Here is a 20,399-nt window from a genome sequence, read left to right on the forward strand (position 1 = left end):
GTCGTTAAACACCACAATGGAGAGAGAGCACAGCCAGTCTTTATCAGTTGTAGTGAAAATTATGTGTTTCAGTTTGCCATAATTCTTTAGTAACTTCTTGTACGCTTTATGTATTTATATCTAATGCTTGAATGTAGTCATTTATATAATGAAAAACGGCCCCCATTATGCTCCTTCCAGTATATTCTTTATTCTTTTTTGGCACCTTTCTGGTAAGGACAAATAAATCCTGGGACCTCAGACGTTAGACAGGTGATCAAGGACCCATGCAGAAAAAATAAACTTGGAATATAAAGGCTAAATAAATATAAACCTTAATATAAAACATACATGTTACTTTTACACTCTGTAGGTATACAGGCTGTGTTTGATGCCTGATTCCCTGACTTTTCTGTTTTCTGCACCTGTTAATCTAGTAGGACAAAAACCTTAGCTCCTTTGATTAGTACAAATGGTCTGGTCACTGTGAAGTAATTATAACACTTTCTTTTTATTTTATAAAAGCAGTGATGTATCAGTTGTTAGCTTTCTTTACAACACACATGTTCCAAACAAATATTTAATCCACGCAAATTTAGAAGCACTCAAACTATTTTCTTTGTCTGTTGATAACACAAAGGTCTTTGTGTCGTATCACTGCTTCCTGGATGATGTGAGAGCGATCTGTCAAACTGTGGCTACTAAGCTTTGCTGTTGGGTGACATCCTTCCCAAGATGACTGTTTTTATTTATTTCAAGTCCAGCGTTGCTCCTCCTGCTGCCACCTAAAGAATGAAGACTCTCAGGAGTAATCTTCCCTCTGTTATTGTCTGCCTGCACTGCTGTTGACACTAAACTACCTCTACAGGTACTATTTTGTGTCTTTGATTTCCCTGCTGCTGACACAGAGTGCTCAGCGCTGCTGCTGCTGCTGCTGCTGCTGTAACTGTCTGCGTCACAGTGAGGGGATGAGGTGATAGTATTGATGGGTCTTCGCCTCCAGGTTGCAGTGCCTCTTCTCACAGTCTGCGGTGAGAAATCGAACTTTCTGCCTGGGCTGTGAATTCTGCGACTGGATGATAGATGGGTTCCGTGGATAGTTGGAGTCTTTATTTGAAAACTAGGATTACAACTGGAGTTCCTGCAGTGGAGATCAGCACTGTCTTGCTCTGGAGAAGGACTGCAGTTGTGTGTGGTTTGAACCATTATCTGTTCACCAACAGGCCCTGGAGGTGAAGTGGGGACGTGGCTGTCTGCATGCCAAGAAGAAGCAATCCTGTTGCAGATAGGTGTCTGTGTTTTCCCAAGTCCAGGAGAAGCCGATACACTTCTGGGCTGTCCAAGAGTCCGAGATAGTGAGGAACTATTAATTAGTTTAACCTTTGCAGAGGTCTTGCTAGGAGGAGCACCAAACGGTGGCCTGGGTTTGTTTTGGCACCGAGGAGGTGGTGGATGTGGTCGCATTAGGTCTGATGTAGTATTTAAAGCTTGCAGCGTGTCCTCAGAAACCCTTTGTGCTGCTGGCATACTGGGAGAAAAGAATCACAATGGGAAACAGATCAAAAAACATTTTCTTGCATGAAGAAACTGAGACGAACGACAGTTAAAAGAGATGGTTTTATATATAAATAGCAACATCATACGAGAAGTTGTGAAGCATCTATTTCAGGTATCAGCTGTACAATGTCAGTGTTACACCTTTCCTCTACTGATCACCATGTGCAGCTCTTCTCATTCTGATGTGTGTTATGTGCAGTTTCTGGTTTATCCACTGGTCAGGCCTGATTGATAGACCATGTATAGAGGGAGCAGGAGGACTGGCTTTAGCAGCTGTCTAAAGCCACGTTTCCACTGTAGGAAAACCTCAACAAGCCCCTCAGTGCAGGACCAGGGTCTGAATGAGGTAGAATTATATTTTATCATCCCCTTAAAAGACCCTGCTCACATCGTAGTACTTTCAAACATTATGAGAACTTAAGGGTTTCTGCTACTTTATACTTCCAATTCACTACAATTTGGAGGCAACAACACTTTTTATTCTGCTAAATATTTGTGATAACTTTACTTACTAGTTACTTTGCAGCCAGAGCCAAAGAAGTACATTCTAAATTAATTAATTTGATCAGTATTCATATTAATAAAAACACTGATTCCAAATTCGAAAAACGTTTAATCCGATCCGATAATCAGGCTGCTAATTGGTCAACCTATAGTATAAACAAATGTACATACAAGTAAAGTAAAACGTTCTTTAGGTGGAAAGGCAAGTCCATTAACCAAAGGCAGCAAAAGTTGCTTTCTTTTTAGTTACTTGTTTGTTGTGGGTTGTTTAAGTGCCCGAGGGGCGGCTTTGCTTTCTTTTGTTAGGTCCTATTTTTCCTCTTTCATTTCATTCACATTAATTTGGGATCAAATTCATTTTGAAATGTGCTTCTGCTACTCCTCCACTCATCTGGTTTTTGATAGTCCTAACCCTAGCCTAACATACTAACCTGATCCTGCTTTTCAAATCCCTCAGAGGGAGCGGGGAGGAAGCTGGTGGTGGAGCAGCCAACGATGAGGGGAAGAGCTCCAAGTCCATCTGAATGGCTCCTCTAAGCTCTCTCAACTCTGCACGTAAAATAACACAACAGCACTCTGATTATTGAGTCCAAAACAATCACTCTGAAGCAATCACCATGTGCATAAGAAAATTAAAGTACTCATTTTTCAAGTGATAAAAATGTACTCAATTACAGTTCCACCCAGACTGCTCTCTAATGTACTCAAATTAGTTTGACTGTAATTTGGCCCAGACTAGATGGATTTGGCTGGAGTGCTCAATTGCTCTTTTTTTAATACCCTACTATATGTTCCACAATGAGTTCGACCAGCTAATGAAGGGAGGGCTAAAACAATCAGCGTAACCATTTAATCTGTAAATCAAAAAATGAAATGGGACGGAGGAGATAGAGTGATCTCAAATATGTGTGAAACAACAATGTGCCACCAGATGGCAGCAAGCACCAAACAGTCGGTAAAAGGACTCACCTGCAAGTGTAGGCTCTGATCCATCACCTTGAGTCTTTTGTTTAATATTTTCCTGCCAGACACAAAAACCACACAGAGAGAGACAGAAGTTGTGTTACTCATGCCGCTTGAGTGTTCTTCACCTCACAGAATACTACGGCACAAACTGGGACAAATTCAATGTAGTGACAGTTGGAGAGGAGAGAGGAAAAAAAGAGGTAAATGTATTAAACATAGCAAAGGGACAAGGAAAAACGGATAAAAATAAAAGCGGGAGAAATAGGAAAGGAATGTGTGTGTGTGTGTGTGTGTGTGTGTGTGTGTGTGTGTGTGTGTGTGTGTGTGTGTGTGTGAGACCACTAAACGATTGAGCAGCAGTGTTCCATCATAATTTGGCCTCAAATATCTATATACAGAGAAAATGAAAACCATAGTGCTGTGTGTGTGTGTGTGTGTGTGTGTGTGTGTGTGTGTGTGTGTGTGTGTTGAGAAACCAAAGACCTGACTGAAAAGTGCTCCACATGTGTTTGTTATGAGTGACTGGCAGCCTCCACTCCTCATTTAAAATCAGCACAAACACCAACAGAGAGCCTTTATAGCAACCACACAGACAATGCATATAGTCCATTGTGCAAACAAACGCACGCACGCACGCACGCACGCACACATGCACACACACACACACACACACACACACACACACACACACACACACACACATTCTCTCTCTCACACAAACATACACTAACCCAAACACACCCAGAGCCTGGAGACTGACAGTTAAAACATATATTTTCGGTCTATTTTCCCCAGTGGGATTCAGACCCAAAGCTTCTCGTGTTGTGTTTCAGAGCTGCAGACGGAGTATGTGTGGCTCCTCTGACAGTCAAGTGAAATCAACTCTAAAGCGCACGCATGCACACACGCACACACGCACACACATACACACACTATCCGAAAATAGGCTTTGTGGTCCACGTGGGGTTTCAACCCATTACTGTGGCGCTGTTTGCTGATATTTTAGGAAAGCTTGTATGTTACTGTCATTATCTCAAACTTGAATCTCCAGAACCCATATCCAGCTCTGTGCAGCCAACGTAACACCTCACTCCCCTCGACTGGCTCAGAACCAGAAACAGCAGGACAATTGGCACCATTAGTGCTTTAAAATCCAGCTGAAACCTGCTACTGATGGCTGCCATCTTTTTCATCATGATCCAGCTGATCTACCAATAAAAACTGTCATCATTCTGACAGAAAATCTACCATCAACTGGTCTCAGCAGCTGCTCATACAAGCTCCACTGGCCAAATGCCAGTGTTTTATTCAGTGAGGTCAGTGTATGCAGGTCATGCTCTGACTATTGCTGATGGTTAGTGATGAAAAGGTTTAACCACATGTCCATCTTGTGTGACATGTCAGTGGAAGTATTCTCATTTTGCACATTAACTATTCCAAGATCATGTTTCCATTACTGCTGTAACTAGGCATTCAACCTGGGAATGAATTAATCCGTTCCTCTCCTCCACTGGAGACAAGAGCCAGATGATAGTGGCTGTGAGCAGGTTTTTTTTTTTGTCCAGTGTGAAATCAATAATGGGAAGATGACACCCTCCTGGCAACGCAAATGTTTTGCCCCTCTCAGGTGCGATGCTTTGACAGGCGTTGAAGTTACGGATGATGGCGTGGAAGCAGTTTGTCATCCGTCTCTGTTCAATCTGCGCACAAGCATTGTTCAGTTGGTGTTAAGTTTGAAAGAGAGTCTGAAGTAGAAAAATCAAAAAGTACAGTAACAAGACGCAAATGTCACCAGTTTGCATGGCTGCTGTCTGGCAGAATGTGACACAGCAGAAGAAAAAAATCTTCAAGAAAACTTAAGAAATGTCTTCTTCGCCTATACTTTATCATTATATATCATTAAGACGTGTTTTTGATATAAGGACATCATATATGTCTCTTTGTATCTGTAATTTTCTTATGTGCTTTGCTGATTACCAAGTTGTTTTGTTATTATTAACATATGGAGGTTAGTCTGGCTGCTGAAGAAAAAGAAAGGCCAAAATAGGTCACTGCAGTTGTTTTTAGGATCAATTTATGATCTGCAGCAACAAGATGCACTTAAAAGGCAATTTGATCAGACCGTATCAAGCTGCTAAAAGCCTTATTTGGCTCAATGTAATGCCTAAACCCCTATATAATTAAATCAATAGCAATCTCAGTGGCATCAAACGTAATGTTGATGAGAAAGTCAAACAACACTTGGAACAATGTACTGTACAATGTAATGACAAACATTATTTCTGTGTCATTTAACACATTTGCGACCACTAAAGACAGCAAAAACTGCTTAAGAAAGCTAATTACACTTGGCCTTTAAAATACAGAAACACATATGTGAACAATCATCATCGAAAAATGTCTGGGGTTTTTCTGCATAGAATCCAATTTTTTCTCCAAACACGTTCAGGCACTGGGAATTTAGAGCAGTGTATTAGTGTCTGATTGAAAGAGTAATGTGGCTTTCTTTTTCAATACAGTATGTAGGATTCTGCAAAGAGTTATTTTACAGTAAAAACTGAAATCCACAGACAGTGACGCCTTGCACCACACAGCAACCATCGTCCACCCCTGCAGTAAATAAAGTGAGTGCAACAAAAAGTGCACAGCACCATCCTGAGCACCAACTGCTCACGCACTAAAGAACTGTTCACTGGAAGAGACAATTCCTTTAAAGTGCCACATTTCTGCTTGGTGACCATTTGCAATTAGCTTCATACCCTAAGGTTTTTAAGACTGGAACAACACACTGTGGGGTCAGTACACTTAATGCTCATAATGCCTACTCCACCCTCTTCTATGCCCAATTTTACTTTGTTTTTGTCAACATGCACAGACCATATTCCCTTGTGTCCTTTGAAAGACAATTGTCAGTCATTTTTCATCTATGTACATCTTTCCCACATTTCAACAGACACGCACATACACACACTGAGGCTACAGAGAGATAACTTAAACATCTGGTCTGCAGAAAAAGTTCCACATCAGGCCTCAGACTAAGTCAGACAAGCATGATTGTGCAGCTAGACTGCAGGCATGCATGTGTGTCCCTTTGTTAATGTGTGTGTGTGTGTGTTTAAATGTCTCTCTATGCAGTAATTTGAGTGATTGAAAGGAGATCGATGTTACTCAGCACTGGAAAGCCCTTGGCCAGACAGGTGGAAAAACAAGCCTAGACTGGGCCCTCGCAGGTTTCCTGTGTGTGCGTATGTGTGATTTGTGTTTGTGTGCATATATGGAAACCTTGGAAAAATTTCAGTGCCAATGAAGAGTTAGCAGGTCTACCTGAGGGACACAAAACTTGTATTTTTAGAAGAAAAAAAAACTTTGGAAAATAAATATTTTGCTTGGGCAAAGAAGAGTGCCCCTGTCTGAAGAAAAACATACATCATGTAGAAAATGCCTAATTTAATTATACTATAGTTATGTATCAATTAGGACTTAGATTAATTGTCTGTTCAACTACCTTAACACTGTGCATTGTTGTAGACCAACTGTTCATCTGTGGTTTTAACACAGTGCAGTAATAAGGGACATCATAATGCATTGCAGGATATTTAAAGCTTTTAAAATGGCCTTTTAGCAACAATCATATTCTTATCTTCTTGCATGAGAAGTAAATAAGCAGATGCATTGTTACTGCAGTGAAACATTAGATAGATCTAACAACTGAACTAACAATTGCACAAGTTGGATCTAAGAACTGGAACTAACCTTTAAAATGTAATTTTACATTCTGGTAAAATGTCCCTGCTGAGTTTACAGAGTTAAAATATTTCCTTTTGGATGATATTGCAGCTACAATTAACTCTACAACAAGCAAGAGAGCATACAGTCTGCAATTTTGTGCAATGTGAACTTTTTTCTGTACATAAAGAAACCTTAGAGAAATTTAAAGCAGTTACAGGGAGCTTTAATTTTGTGCTGATTCTGGCTGCAGCTGTGGACAAAACCGTCCACCGTCTCCTGTGGTAAAGATCTTGATCTGGCAAACGTGTGCATCCATTGTGGAAGGGAGTGAATGTGGCTGTTTGCAGGACATGTGGAGATGAGGTAATGTTTCTATTTGTAAGAGTATTTGTCTATGTAGCAAGACCAACATAAAGGGGGTGGTTCTGCTGCTGTCCGGTATAACAGAAGTATCCACTGTTGTACCACCAGACTACAGAGTAGCTTCTTTCTGTCATTATCAGCACTTTGCCATAAAAGCACTTACATTTTCAAAAACCGTTTTTGTGCCAGGCATTATGAATAACTATACTGAAGAAGCCCATCTTCTCACCGATGGTTTTGTTTGCTCATGTAGGTCATCAGTATTAAACTGAGTCTGTTTCACAACCAGCTGAGAGTTTCTTGCAGTATGTTGGAGGGTAAAGTGAGGTTTTAAGGGGTTAAGTGTGTCATATCATCCCAAAATCATATTGTATATATACTGTAATATGACAAGGCATATCCAGACTTGCAAGTACAACATGGCCTCATAACTCAGGATGCTTACACTGTATGGATTTTGATTTCACGGTAAACAACTGCATTGATACAGCAAATCAATATTTTGGTTTTGGCCTGCTTTCCCATAAATAACTAAAGGACTTGGATCAGTGTTGCACTGGCAGCTGAAAAACAAAAATGATTAAAGAATCATTTGGTAGATGGTTGTTTTCCATCCTGTTCTTCTTACCTTGAAATGCTTCACCAGTCTTTTCAACGCTTCACATTCCTCTGTGAGTATAGCCCTATAGAGACAGACAGACAGGCAGACACACAGATAGAGTATGTTTATAATCACAACTCCAGTTGTTTTTCATTAAAAAAAAATACTGAGCCAAGAACTAAAATCTAGGTCAAAGTGGAAACTTTTGCATTTAACAGTCACAACACTCACACACAGCCACCTTAAATAAAAGCTTTTATTGATGGCTGTGGTCTGTTTGTTCAAAAGCAGCTGAATTTAACCCACATATTTAATATTCTGATCTGTGAGAAGTATACATCTTAATACGCTGTATCATCATAAACACTTTGGAAAGGCACACTGAGGCAGATTGATGATGAAAACTATCACACAACTAAGGCAGTGACAACATAATAGGTGAGCTTGGTCAGAATTTGTCTTCTGCAGGGTTCATAAAGGGTACTGTGGATACAGTGTCCTATTTTTCTTTTTTCCCCCCATGCACACTTTCTTCTTCTCTGGTTACATAACCATCATGGACTTTATTCACTTCTTTCAGATGAAAAAAGAAACTTCTGCCCGCCCTGGGATCCATTTTCTGACAATGGGGCCTTTTGTTCTGGTCGAGTCAGGAAATGGGAGAACGAGGGAGAAAAAGAGAGGAAGAGACGGAGAGAGAAAGGGGGGAGGCTTTCTTTCAAGGTAGCCCCAGTGACTGTATTTCCCTGTGGGCCTCCAAGTGAGGGATGGAGGAAGGAAAGGGAGGGATGGAGTGTTAAGGAGGCAGGGCAGCGACAGACGCCAAGGAGAGTTGAGAGGAAATTAAGGAGAGAACTGAGGAGAAGGAGATTCTTCTGTGAAGCGAACAAATGTCATGAACAGTAAAAACATATAGGACTCCGCAATATGCATGATATGTATCTCCGAATTAGTCATATACAGTAGATGTAAGATAAAGAAATGTTTTTTTGTGATCTTGTTTAGTCAGTCTATATACATTGTTGTTCCCGACCTGAGGGTCCAGACCACCCAGTGGGTGCCAGAAAATGTTATGACTACAGGATGACAGGGTGGTTAAAAAAAAATGGAAAGGAAAGTTTGATTCCATTCGATTCAAATATTTACAATTCCATGATGTAAATAGTACATCAGTCAGTCACCAGGATAAAAGGTTGGCAGTTAATGTTTCTGCAAACCACTGATATGTTCACATTTGTACCTGTCATAGGCGCATGTTCAATACTGACATCTTTACAATAATGTCACATGATGCTCGCGTTGCGTGTTTATGTCCTGACTGTCCAATCGGGAGGTGGATGGGATGGTGGTGGAGTTAAAGGTGAGAAGGCTGCCAAGCCAGTGACCACAATCTGTGACTGTGAATGTCAGCATTTACAAATGCAAACCACTGCAAAGTTTTGAAAAAGGTCAATGGCGATTTAACCATTTTAGACATGAGACAGACCTCGGGAGCAAAACCAGACATTTTTGATGAGCAATAAGGACATCTCCAGCCATGTTTGTCGTGACCAACACAGGTATTTTACGCTAAAACATGATCTTTTCCCTCTCCTAACCAAGTACTTTTTGTAACTAAATCTAACCAGAGCATAAGCACAATGTTGTCACAACATAAATCAGAAAATTGAAAATAACAACATGTAAAGTTTTCAATATCTGTGGTTTGGAGAAATGTACATGACCAAACTTTTATTTCTGGTGGGTGGGTTGAGCAGATGGTGCTTTGTTTAAAAGGGTCAAGAGCTACTTCAATAATGATGTTAATGTTTTTTTAAAAATATGAATGTATATGTTGGCTAATAAGTGACAACAATTGCAGCAAAGATCTGTCAATCAATAAAACCAGCAGTTACAATTCTTTAAAATTACCAGTCTAATGGAGCCACATCAATAGTGTTGTTTATCTGTTTACCATCAGATAATTTATCCTTATCTGACTCTTAACTCACAAACATCACTGTCAGCCTCAAAAATCCAGTATCAGTCAGGCAGTAGACAGGCTTGGAAACACTGCTCTGTGCAACTTACTTGAGTCGGTTTACCACCTCATCAATGTCAGAGATATTCAGTTTGTCTCTCATTGCCTCAATCTCATCTTCAGCATTGGACTGAACTGAACACTGAGAGATTGGTCTGAAAGAAAAGACATCAAGGAAAAGTAAAAAAAGAAAGTAGCATTGTGCAAAACACTTTATCGTTGCAATAAAACATTCAAACTGTGTTTCATCAGCATTGCTTACCTGTTTCCAGCGTCACCATATTCAGGGTTGCTACAGTTTCTAAAACAGCTGTCAACGTGACCCAAAGCGTAGTCCACTGTTTTAGGTTTGTACCGCAAAACGAGCTCTTCGCCATCTCTATAGCAACAGCACAGACAAAGAGAGAATTTACTCAAGGCAGTTTACTGTATCGGTAGCTCTTTCAGTGTGTTTATATGAAAAAGTTTTGGGCTGTAAAAGAAAAGGCTGAGACCAGCTGAAGGTGTTGATATCTATAAACATAAACTTATAACTATATCATAAGCAGATAATGTACTCTTGTTAAATGTCAATCACAAATCTGTAGAGACCTTTGATTTGCACAAACCTGTATGAAAAGTGCTGTACAGATAAAGGTTGATTGATTGAACTACTGAACAATAACCACATTCTTGCTGCAGGATGGTCTGGTGGTGCTTTCTGTTCAATAAAGGCCACAGAACATGTGAATTTATAAAAAATCTATTGTGAGATACAATATCAACAATGATGGTCTTGGAAAACATTTTTAAAAATCAGATCTCAGAAAGTATAAAATAAGCACAAGCTGCATTTTATTTTCTGAATGATCCGTGGGAAAAAGAGAAACAAGCAGATGGTGTAGGCAGCTGTAGGCGGGGTGACAACACGGTCAATTTTGGTTAACCTTACAGCCCATACATGAGGGAAAACGCATCTTTTCTAGCCACTCAGACAATGACATGGAGTTTGTGTCGAGGTGTGTGTGTGTGTGTGTGTGTGTGTAGCTGGGTGGATGACTGGGGCATCAGGACCACACAAGAGGAGGCCAATAATATAAATCAGTTGACTTTTACAAGGTTCACACCCACTCACACACCCTCATGGTAAAAATCTGGTTAGAGGATGAGAGCTCTTTTTTGCCAGTTATCAGTTCATGTGGCTTTACTTTATTTAGTCGGTGAGTTAGTCGTTTGATGCAAATAAAGGAAAGTATTAAGTCCAGTAAATTACTTAATAACACACAAAAATAATATCCAAGGGAGATAAAGAGAGAGAGAAAGATGCTGGTCTGCATCTTGATGCTTTGGCAACAACTCCTTTCCCGACAAAGCACATTAAATTGAACTAAATTGACAAAAAGAGGGTTGTGGTGCATTTTTAAGTGGAAGTGTTATTACGGGCAAGTGTGTTCGGTTTATTCCAGAAAGCTATTCAGCTGCACCGGGGACTTAGCCTAACTGAACGATCAAAGGCTTGAAACACACACACCAACACAACCACACACAAACACACACAGCGCCAAGTATCAAGGTCAGCAAGTCTACCGAAGCCAACTTCAAAGCAAAAAAAGCGATTTGGTCTGGCACAGTGTGTGGCACAAACACTTTTTTTTTGGTAGTGTTCCTACACGGCCAGTAACAATGGGATATATTTCTCCTTTGAACGGGACTTTTTCTAATCCATTTATGTCGCCGCCAAAGCACTTAACAAGAGTGACTTGTGATGTGTCTCGCTCGGTGACACTTCAATAAGCCACGGTGCCGTTGTGGGCATCATACCTGTGGCATTTTGGATATTGGATTGTCAACTTGAACATCAGGCCTTGAGTTTTATCCTGCCTTTAAAGAAACTCCAGTAGGACTGCCTGCCAACTGAGCTGGTATTACAAGCACCAGTGTTACATTAAAATCATAGTTCTTTTGGTGCATGCTCTATCTTAGATATGAGCAGGGGATTACAGGGAAGAATTCAATTGTCAATTTGAGTAAAAACACACACAACAATGCAACAGATTTAAGCAAGCACTGTGGCTCTAGGGATGGCAATGTTGGTCCATCTTTCCACCACTTTGGTTCAAACTGAAATATCCAATAATATCCATGCAATTTTGTTCAGACAATAAGGCCCCTGGAGGGAGAAAAAGAACATTTGTTCTTTTGAGTGCAATGTTTTGTTTTGTGGTTAGGTTTTCTACAAAACTTTGACACATAAATACAGCACTTTTCATCAAGATGAAGGATAATTACTTTGTTTTTCATCTGATTTTTTCTCAAGAAGCATCATCAGGTCAAAATTTCAGTTTCTCAACACCAACTAACTACAGACCAAGTTGCAATGGGATCACACCCGCTAACATGCTAGATAACATTTTTTTTTTTTACTGTTATCGACTCAAAAGTGATTGCTACACCATTACAAGAGATCACATCCATCTTTGAAGTTGGCTGTTACACACCAGTGAAGTTTCATAACTGCATCCACTGATTGTGATGGTATTGCGTTGACAGACAGACCTATAAACACCCCACAATAAATTGTTTCTGTGTTAGTTCCCACTACAAAATATGTCCAGGACCACATTTTGCTATAATGGAACAAACATACAGACTCACAAAGTGACAAGTTACTGGCCGACGCTGTCATGGCCAGTAATGGAATTCCTATTGTCCTCAACTGTACTTGTGTTTAGTGCTCATTTGTATGTTAGCAAGCTCACACAATAAACGTCATTAAATATCTGCCATCTGCATGTTTGTAAGCATGTTTGCATCATGGATATCCGTTAGCATGGTTAGCACTACTTTGCTTAAGTACAGTGTAACATAGCTGCTAGCATAGCTCTACACTCCTGATATTTGTTTTAAGATGGAGCAAATAAGGCAAAACAAATTTAGTACATTTGTAATTTTAGTAAAATATTAATCTATATTCTACAGATCAACATGGTCAACATGGCAAAAATCTGTTAGACTAGTGGTTCCATAAAGAGGACCAGAGTTAATGTCATGGATAAAATATGCACACACAAAAACAACAACCCTAAAACCACATTCCCAAGTTGTAACACAAACCCAAACAGGAAAAAAGGAAATCACATTAAAAATGATGTCAGCAAATTGACAGGCAATGAATGGTTTGTCACTTAAACGGAGAACAATCCATCTTATGCTGTGCTTTTCCTAAACAGGCCTCAGCAAAACCTGAGAGGTGACATGGGGCAACATTCCTGGCAGCAGCGAGCTTGTTGCTGGGATAGTTACCAGCTCATGCATAGTTGGCCTCTAACACACTCTCGCACATCCTCACAAACACTTTACAATTTAACAGCCTAATTTGTGTAACGTAATGGTAGGATGTGCTGCAGTGTTACTGACTGATATTATCCTGCCAACACTTTTTATGAGATTCTTAGAGTATTTTAATACATGTCATTAAATTGCCAACTGCTACAAGCCCATCTCTGACCTGAGTTGTAGCTGAAGATATTAAAAACCATACAATTAGGAAGAATTAACACCCCTTTAGGAGCTTATAACTCCCTGATGGTTGTGTATCATTAAAAACTGCATTATCCATGTGAGCGTTTCACTGAATGAGGAAATAATTTTGTACACAAAGTCTTAACAATTTAAAGATGGATATCAAAACATTCAACAAATCTTTAATCCAATAAAGCCAGCAGGGACATGGTCTTTAAATCTAGGCGAGTTTTTCTTGAAATTTGGAAGGGAATGCCTGGAAGTCTCCCTGCTATAATTGTCCTATTGTTCCACAATTCCCATACCAGTTTGCAACATCCCTACGCCAAAAACCTTTGTTCCTCTGCCTTCCATCCCATTTGTAACTGACGAAGGAACACAATAAAGCTTTTTTATGGCACTCTTTGTTTGGGGAAAAATGACGCAGGGAGAGTGGGCGCGGGGTCTTAACCAACACTAGAGAGGAAGAAAATCTCATGATGGAAAACAAACAAATAAGATCAAGAAATGTTGACTGTTTATCTGGCTTATCAAGTCTGTAGCTTTCAAACCTTTAATCTGCATTTAAATTCAAAAGGAATGTTGAAAAATACATTTGATTTCATTAAGTTGAGAGTTCACTGTCTGACAAACTGTGTGTGACAAAGTTTTTGCTGTGGGGTAAAACTGGGGACCACATAGTGAGGCTGCTTGGTGCCCTTACATGGCTACGATATTCCTTGTTATTAACCAGTGGTGGATTTTTTTTCCGATATCCATTTAGTTTGCATAGTGACTTTTTCCATGATTCCACTGATTTAAACCCACAATGTCCCAGCAGAAGCTGAATACACAAGACATCATGGTTGGCAACTGTGCTGTAGAAGTGTGCTTTTGAAACAGATATGGATATTGGTTTTATTGTTGGTGGGATCTATTTTATAATCTGTGTTTTCACTGGTGCCCATTTGTTGGTTGGTTGGTCAGGAGGATTGCACAAAAAATATTGAGCTGATTTTCACAAAACTTGAATGAGGGATGGGTCTCAGCCCAGAATAGACCACATTAACTTTTGATTAGGATCCGGATCAATACAGATCCAGGATTTTTTTCTTGCTTTCTTTAACTTTGTAAGGTAGGATTTGTCTCTCAACATTTGTTGTTAAATGCATGGATCTTGATGGGAAAAATCATGTGTATTTGGTTGTACTGTGAGAAGATAATATTTCTAATAATCATTTTTTTTTTACTGTGTTCATACATTTATGTTTGACAATGTGCCATGCTGTTTCTAAGTTATAATTAAATACAGCTTCTTTCTGACTGTCTTTAATGGTTCCCTCGTGTTGTACAAGTCAGAATAAATTACAACCCTTATTCCAAAAAAGTCTGAACGCTCTGTGAAACATCAATCAAACTGAATGTGATAATTTGCTATAATTTGCCTTTTTGACATTTACTTAACAATACAGTTAAAGCTGTTAAAACTTTCTCATCAACCTTTTTGATTAAAAAAAATAAATAAAAAAACATATGCTTTGATGGCAGAACCATGTCAATCAACCAATCAACCAACTATTCAATCATGTTAGGACAGGGGCAACAGAAGACTGGAAAATATGCTGAATGCTCCAAAGTTTGGAACGTTCCACAGGTGAACAGGTTGATAGGTAACAGGCGATATTATAATGTATGGGTATGTAAGGGGCCTCCTCAAAAGGCTCATTGACCACCACACTGTGACACACATGACTGTTGAAAAAATATTACTACACAGGCTCGGAAACACTGTGTACATTTTTGCAAATGATTGCATTCTGTTTTTGATTATATGTTACACAGCAACCCAACTTTTTTGGAATCAGGGCAGTGAAACACAGCCCTTCCATAACTCATTAAAAATGCACATCAGAGTGTATGTATGTGTGAGAGATCATTCACCTACCTCGCTCCCCTGCTGGCTCTCTCTCTGAGAGTCTGTAGTAACATCTTGACCTCGGCTCTCACCAGCTCTTTGATTGCAGGGGGGTCAGCCAGAATGGAGCCCTGCTGACGTAGGAGAGGGGTCCCTGCCCTGCTGCTATTGTTTCCTTGCTGGCTCCTCTGCAACATCGTTGCCTGCAAACATCATTGTTATGGTAAGTGAAGACAACCATTAGTTATTCATAACATAATTTATCATGGTAGCACCACATTAAAAAGATGAGCTTGGGGGCGCCGCATAGCTCAGTCGGTAGTGCGCGCGACCCATGTGCTGAGGCTCTGCAGCGGACCTGGGTTCGACTCCCGGCCCGGGTCCCTTTGCTGCGTGTCACTTCCTGTCTCTTACCCTGTTTCCTGTCCAACTCTTCAGCTGTACTATCAAATAAAGCCAGAAAAGGCCAAAAAAATACTTTAAAAAAAAAAAAGATGAGCTTCACAGACTTTCTCTGTCAGTTCAGGAGACACATCCACAGTTTATGATCCTATAGTAAGTGGTTAATGGAAAATTCTCAAACTCAGCTGATTTAGTAAGCTACACTTTTAAAATGGAGTGGACAGTCCACTTGCAATATGCTGCAAGCAGTAATCCAGACATCCATCTCTAGTGATGTCCCCTGACAGCCTCTCTGACTGAGGATGATGTGGGACTTTTCATGTCACAGGGAGGACTTATTTATTTCAAGTCACACTGAGCACAAAATATAACTAAAATCTGAGAAAGTGACAGTACCCTGTGAGTAGACCTGTTCACTACCAGCAGTTCAGGTAGGTGCAGGTTATTTGACAACGTTTAGGTTGGCAATGTCTGCTGCAGGACCATGCAGCTTTTTAATTTTTGTATTTTTTTTCTAGGATTATCACTGCAGATCAAGGGATTTGATTAGAAAAAAGTGGAAAAGAACAGTCTTTATGCATGCCTTCCTCTATTAACCCATAGGAGGGCTGAGCGCCCAGGACTAAAGGTGTACTTTTACACTAAGCAGCTGAAAAATCACCATCATTTAACCGTAATGTAGTGGCCAAAGGAAAAGCAGTGAGGAAAAAAAGATCATGTGGGTTAAAAAAGAGCAGGTGAGGAAAATGTGTGAGTGAATGCTCTTGTACATTTGTGTCTCAGTGCAGTCTGGATACTATTACCACCTCCACACCTGTTGCCTGCCAATCATTCCTGCCAGTCATAAAGGCTTCAAACAAATACACCGGAGGATACTAAACACGCTGCTCCTGGTCTTTGCATGTGTGTTGATGAGGTTGCCTGCATCCAGTCACATACCAGTATTCACTCACACACACACACACACACACACACACACACAGCCCTTTTTGCTCACACTGGCTTCCTCTGTCTGCCTTTAGGTGTTGAGGTGTTTATGTTACAGGATTCATGGCTCACTTGCTAACAAGTCATTCCTGGATCTTTTCCTCCTCCTCCCTCTGCTGTGAGACTGTTGATCTCATCCTGGAGCAATTTTAAGGGAGTGCTGTTGAAACCTGTCATTTAAAAAAACCTACCAGGAGCCATTATGTTGAATTATTAAAATTGGGTTTTGGAACACATTTAACTTAAAGGGCTCATTTTCATTCAAAGGAGGGAAAAGGAGTGAGAGTGTAGAGGGAGGTAAAGAGAGATTGGCCTTGTCGAGAGACTTGAAAAGAAAAGCTAATGTTCCCTCTGATCTAACCGCCGGAGACAATGGAGACCTTGATGGAGGGAGGAATGGCGGTATGGAGGAATGGAGGAGTTGCCTACAGATCAACTATTACTTTTCACAGTGGCTCGCTGAGGGATGGAATTCATTACATGGCTGCAAGAGAAGCAGGAACAGAGATAGGCAGACATGGGCAGAGGAAACAGAGGACAAAAGGAAGCGATCCGCCCTGCAGTAAAATAAATAACTGTAGACACATGTATTGCACCAGTCTGAGAGTTAAATAAGGTGGTCTGTGTTTTGTTTTTGGTTTTTTTTCCTCTGTAAATGTCTAACAGGTCTCAGCCTAAGTCGTTCTTTCCGTCTGAGGGCTTTACACCCAGCCAGTGCATAAACCACACTGTAGGTGAAAAAACACTACAGCAAGACTAAAAGTTACACACGATACACACAGTGCACATATCTTCCTTATGCACTTTCCCTCCATGAATGCATACAAAATGTGTTGCTAACAGTTGAGGATTAACCTCTTTAACCCTGTTATACCGACCCCCTGACTCACTAAGCTGACTAGGCCTCTTTTATGTGTATACAGTTTGTGTGTGTGTATGTGTGTGTGTGTGTGTGTGTGTGTGTGTGTGTGCGTGTGCATGTGTGTGTGTACGTGCGTGTGTGTATGTGTGTGTGTGCAGACAGGATTGTGTCTGTATATTAATTGAATTACTCCACATCATTCTGGATGTATGTTAGTTTTAATTATTCTGTGAATAGTACTTCAAATTCATTTGTGCGATGCATAAAATATACATTTAATTTGACTATTTAATTGTGACCATGTGTGAGTGCACACCGGTGCATGTGCACGCTTTAACGTAAAAAGCTCTCATAGTTCCTAGTTTTTAATGTCTTGTGGTCAAGAATAATGTGTGGTCAGCATCTACATGGCACTGCTTAAGCACTCAGGCAGGCCCTGTACATGTGTTTTTCAGAAAATAGCGCCTGGCCTGTTGGCTCAGTGCAGGGTGATAACATCCACAGATGGAGTGATTTCAGTCAAACAAACACATGACAGAATAAAAAGAGAAAATAAAAGAATGATCAGGAGAAGAAAAACAAAGAAATAAAACTATAAATAGCAAATAAATGAGGTTTTTGTATAATTTAGAAATGCTAAAAAGATGAATGCTTTGTGTCTGTGGGCAATCTACATGGACAGATTTTACGTCTTAAGTGCACATAGCATGACCCCTATTATGTGATTCAGCTGGAAAGGAATGTTCCCTCAGTACTGCAGATGAGGCAGCAGTGTTGTTTAAAGTACCCAAAAGTCGTAAAAGTAAAGATATTATGTTAAAATATAACTTTAGTAAAAGTGAAAGGCATCCATATAAATAGTATTTAAGTAAGCGTCCCAAAGTATCTGATATTAAATATACTCAAGTATCAGAAGTAACTTTCTGGCAATAAATATGCGTAATAATCAAAAGTACAAGTAAAAATAAATTGAACATGCATGTAGATTGTGTTAACTTAGACTTTTCTCAAAATACCCTTGTCTATAAATACGATTTAACACTCCATCTTAGTCTTGGATTTTTGTCATCGATCCTGCGACTCTTTCTTAGGTGAGGTCTTTTTGTCAGTGTTTTCCATGTGAGGGGTTTTGGGGCCGAAAGTTTAGCTGGACTTAAGTAAATATTGATGTCTGTCTTGCTCACTTCTGGACTTCACTGCAGCTCAGTGCCAGTTAACCCACATTTCACTTTTAACAAGGAGTCTGGGAATTGTAATTTAAGAGTGTAAGCAGCCAAACTAACCTCTGTACACAACCTAACACCACAGATCATAAATTGTTTGGGCAGGAGTGCTTAGCTGAGCAAATTTTTGATTCATCCTGAAGCCAAGCTGAAAAGGAAACTCTTGCAGATGGTGTGATGGTATTCTTGTGGGATCCCACCAGAAGTAGACCCAGCAACTGAATTCTTTCAACGAATAAAACATTATGTGTGAAACAAGCTCTATCAGCTGAATCTGTAGAGGAACTAAAAGGCCAAGTATGCAGCAATATTCTGACAGGAGGGATGATAAGATTTGCAGTCATCACAACAGTCCTACCTCAGAGTGCACTCTTGTGTACATATGAACCAGGTGATAGCCCACTGCTGTTTTGATCTTTTGCAGCTCTGACTTTGTAACATGGTCAGTGATCAGGCTCCACAAAGACTCACTGGGGCACCAGAGCAGGTTTCCATCGGGAGACTGCATACGAATGGCAATCTAAAAGTGAAGGAATGGAAAAAAACATAACAATATGCACCATAACTCATTGAGGTTGACCAGAATTACAGTCCAACAGTTTAAGTAACTTGATTGCTCTTCGTGTAGTGTTTTCATGTTATGTTACTTCATATTTGTAACATATTTCAGAGGAAAGTACTTTTTAATGAGCTGCATCTGCTCGAGGTACCTCTTACACTGAAGTTACATTGTTGATTATGACTTTACATACAAAAAGGTTAAACTATACAACATTAAACAAAGCCATTTAAAACAGAGACTGCGCCTAATAATTACCTCCATAGACAGTATAGTCTGTGAAGATAATTTTTACCACAGCTCCAGATGATGTATTTAGACAACTTGATTCATTTTAATATCATATTTTATTTTATCTTTTTCTGATAATTAAACATTTAAATTTCAATTTATTCTTACATGGCAAAAATCATCAAAATCTTCACATTTGTGGATTTGGATTTGGAAGTTTAGGCATTTGTGCTCGAAACCTACTGAAATAATTAATCAGTTATCAGAATAATTGCTTAATTTTAACACTACACTTAAATGCATCATTGATAATTAGTCCTACAGCTAATATAATATCTTTTATGTAATGTTACAGGGGCATTTTCCTGCATTATGAGTACTCTAACTTTAAGCAGATTTAGCTAGCTAAAGACTTTGATGCAGGACTTTTACTTATGGAGTATTTTTTACCCGGTTGTATAGCCTTAAATACTTTAACTGGCCAATAATAAAACATGAGCAGGTTGCTGTGATTTTCCACTCTCTTCTTAAATTAATTTGCTTCGTCCACAGTTCTGAAAATGATAGAATGTAGTAGCTACTTTAGCAGCAAATGATTCACAGCTAACGTAAGCTAGCCAGCTACCTGGCCAAATGTGCAAAAAAAGTTGGTCTAACTTAGAATAAAAGCGCAGGTTGAGTTCACAGAGCACATCGAAAACAGTGAAACCAAAAAAACTGCGTGGTTGTCATGCGACAAAAGTTTGTAAAATTGCGGTCGCAGAGAAAGAAATGCTCACCTTTGTTCCTTGACTGTAGTAAGGTTTTGGTATCCAAGGGCAACATTCCGGTTGTTATGCGGAAGTATCGCGAGGTTTTCTCTCAAACTGTAAACATACAGCTTTTATCTCATTGATTGACAGTGTGTGTGTGTGTGTGTTTTAGTACAGAAAGAAATCGCAATGCGTTTCAAGAACACTGACGTAAAGTAATAAATTATGCTAAATGCTTATTCTATGCTTTGTAGGCTTAAGTAACTACA

At 39.7% G+C, this 20,399-nt stretch overlaps 1 protein-coding gene across 1 annotated transcript; it reads right to left on the reverse strand.

Annotated features, from left to right (window-relative positions):
- Window positions 1-470: 470 nt before the first annotated feature.
- Window positions 471-20,294, reverse strand: ccdc24 (coiled-coil domain containing 24). The gene is made up of 9 exons (XM_037084942.1): window positions 20,158-20,294; window positions 18,947-19,108; window positions 15,145-15,317; window positions 9,982-10,098; window positions 9,770-9,874; window positions 7,727-7,781; window positions 3,010-3,061; window positions 2,472-2,589; window positions 471-1,507 (listed from the first exon to the last, which is right to left on the reverse strand). Exons 2-9 carry the CDS (start codon window positions 19,094-19,096, stop codon window positions 667-669), a joined length of 1,611 nt encoding a protein of 536 aa, XP_036940837.1. The 5' UTR covers window positions 19,097-19,108; window positions 20,158-20,294; the 3' UTR covers window positions 471-666.
- Window positions 20,295-20,399: the final 105 nt, after the last annotated feature.

The sequence above is a fragment of the Acanthopagrus latus genome, chromosome 21 (genome assembly GCF_904848185.1).
Source record: "Acanthopagrus latus isolate v.2019 chromosome 21, fAcaLat1.1, whole genome shotgun sequence".
NCBI lineage: Eukaryota > Metazoa > Chordata > Actinopteri > Spariformes > Sparidae > Acanthopagrus > Acanthopagrus latus.

Bases quoted from the DNA above. Each gene is read 5' to 3' on its own strand.
- ccdc24 (XM_037084942.1), bottom strand. From the start codon at position 19,096: ATGCAGTCTCCCGATGGAAACCTGCTCTGGTGCCCCAGTGAGTCTTTG. The intron at 9,875-9,981 runs GTAAGCAATGCT...CTTTTCTTTCAG, and splicing joins TATGGTGACGCTGGAAACAG to ACCAATCTCTCAGTGTTCAG. The intron at 3,062-7,726 runs GTAAGAAGAACA...TGTGTCTGGCAG, and splicing joins GACTGGTGAAGCATTTCAAG to GAAAATATTAAACAAAAGAC.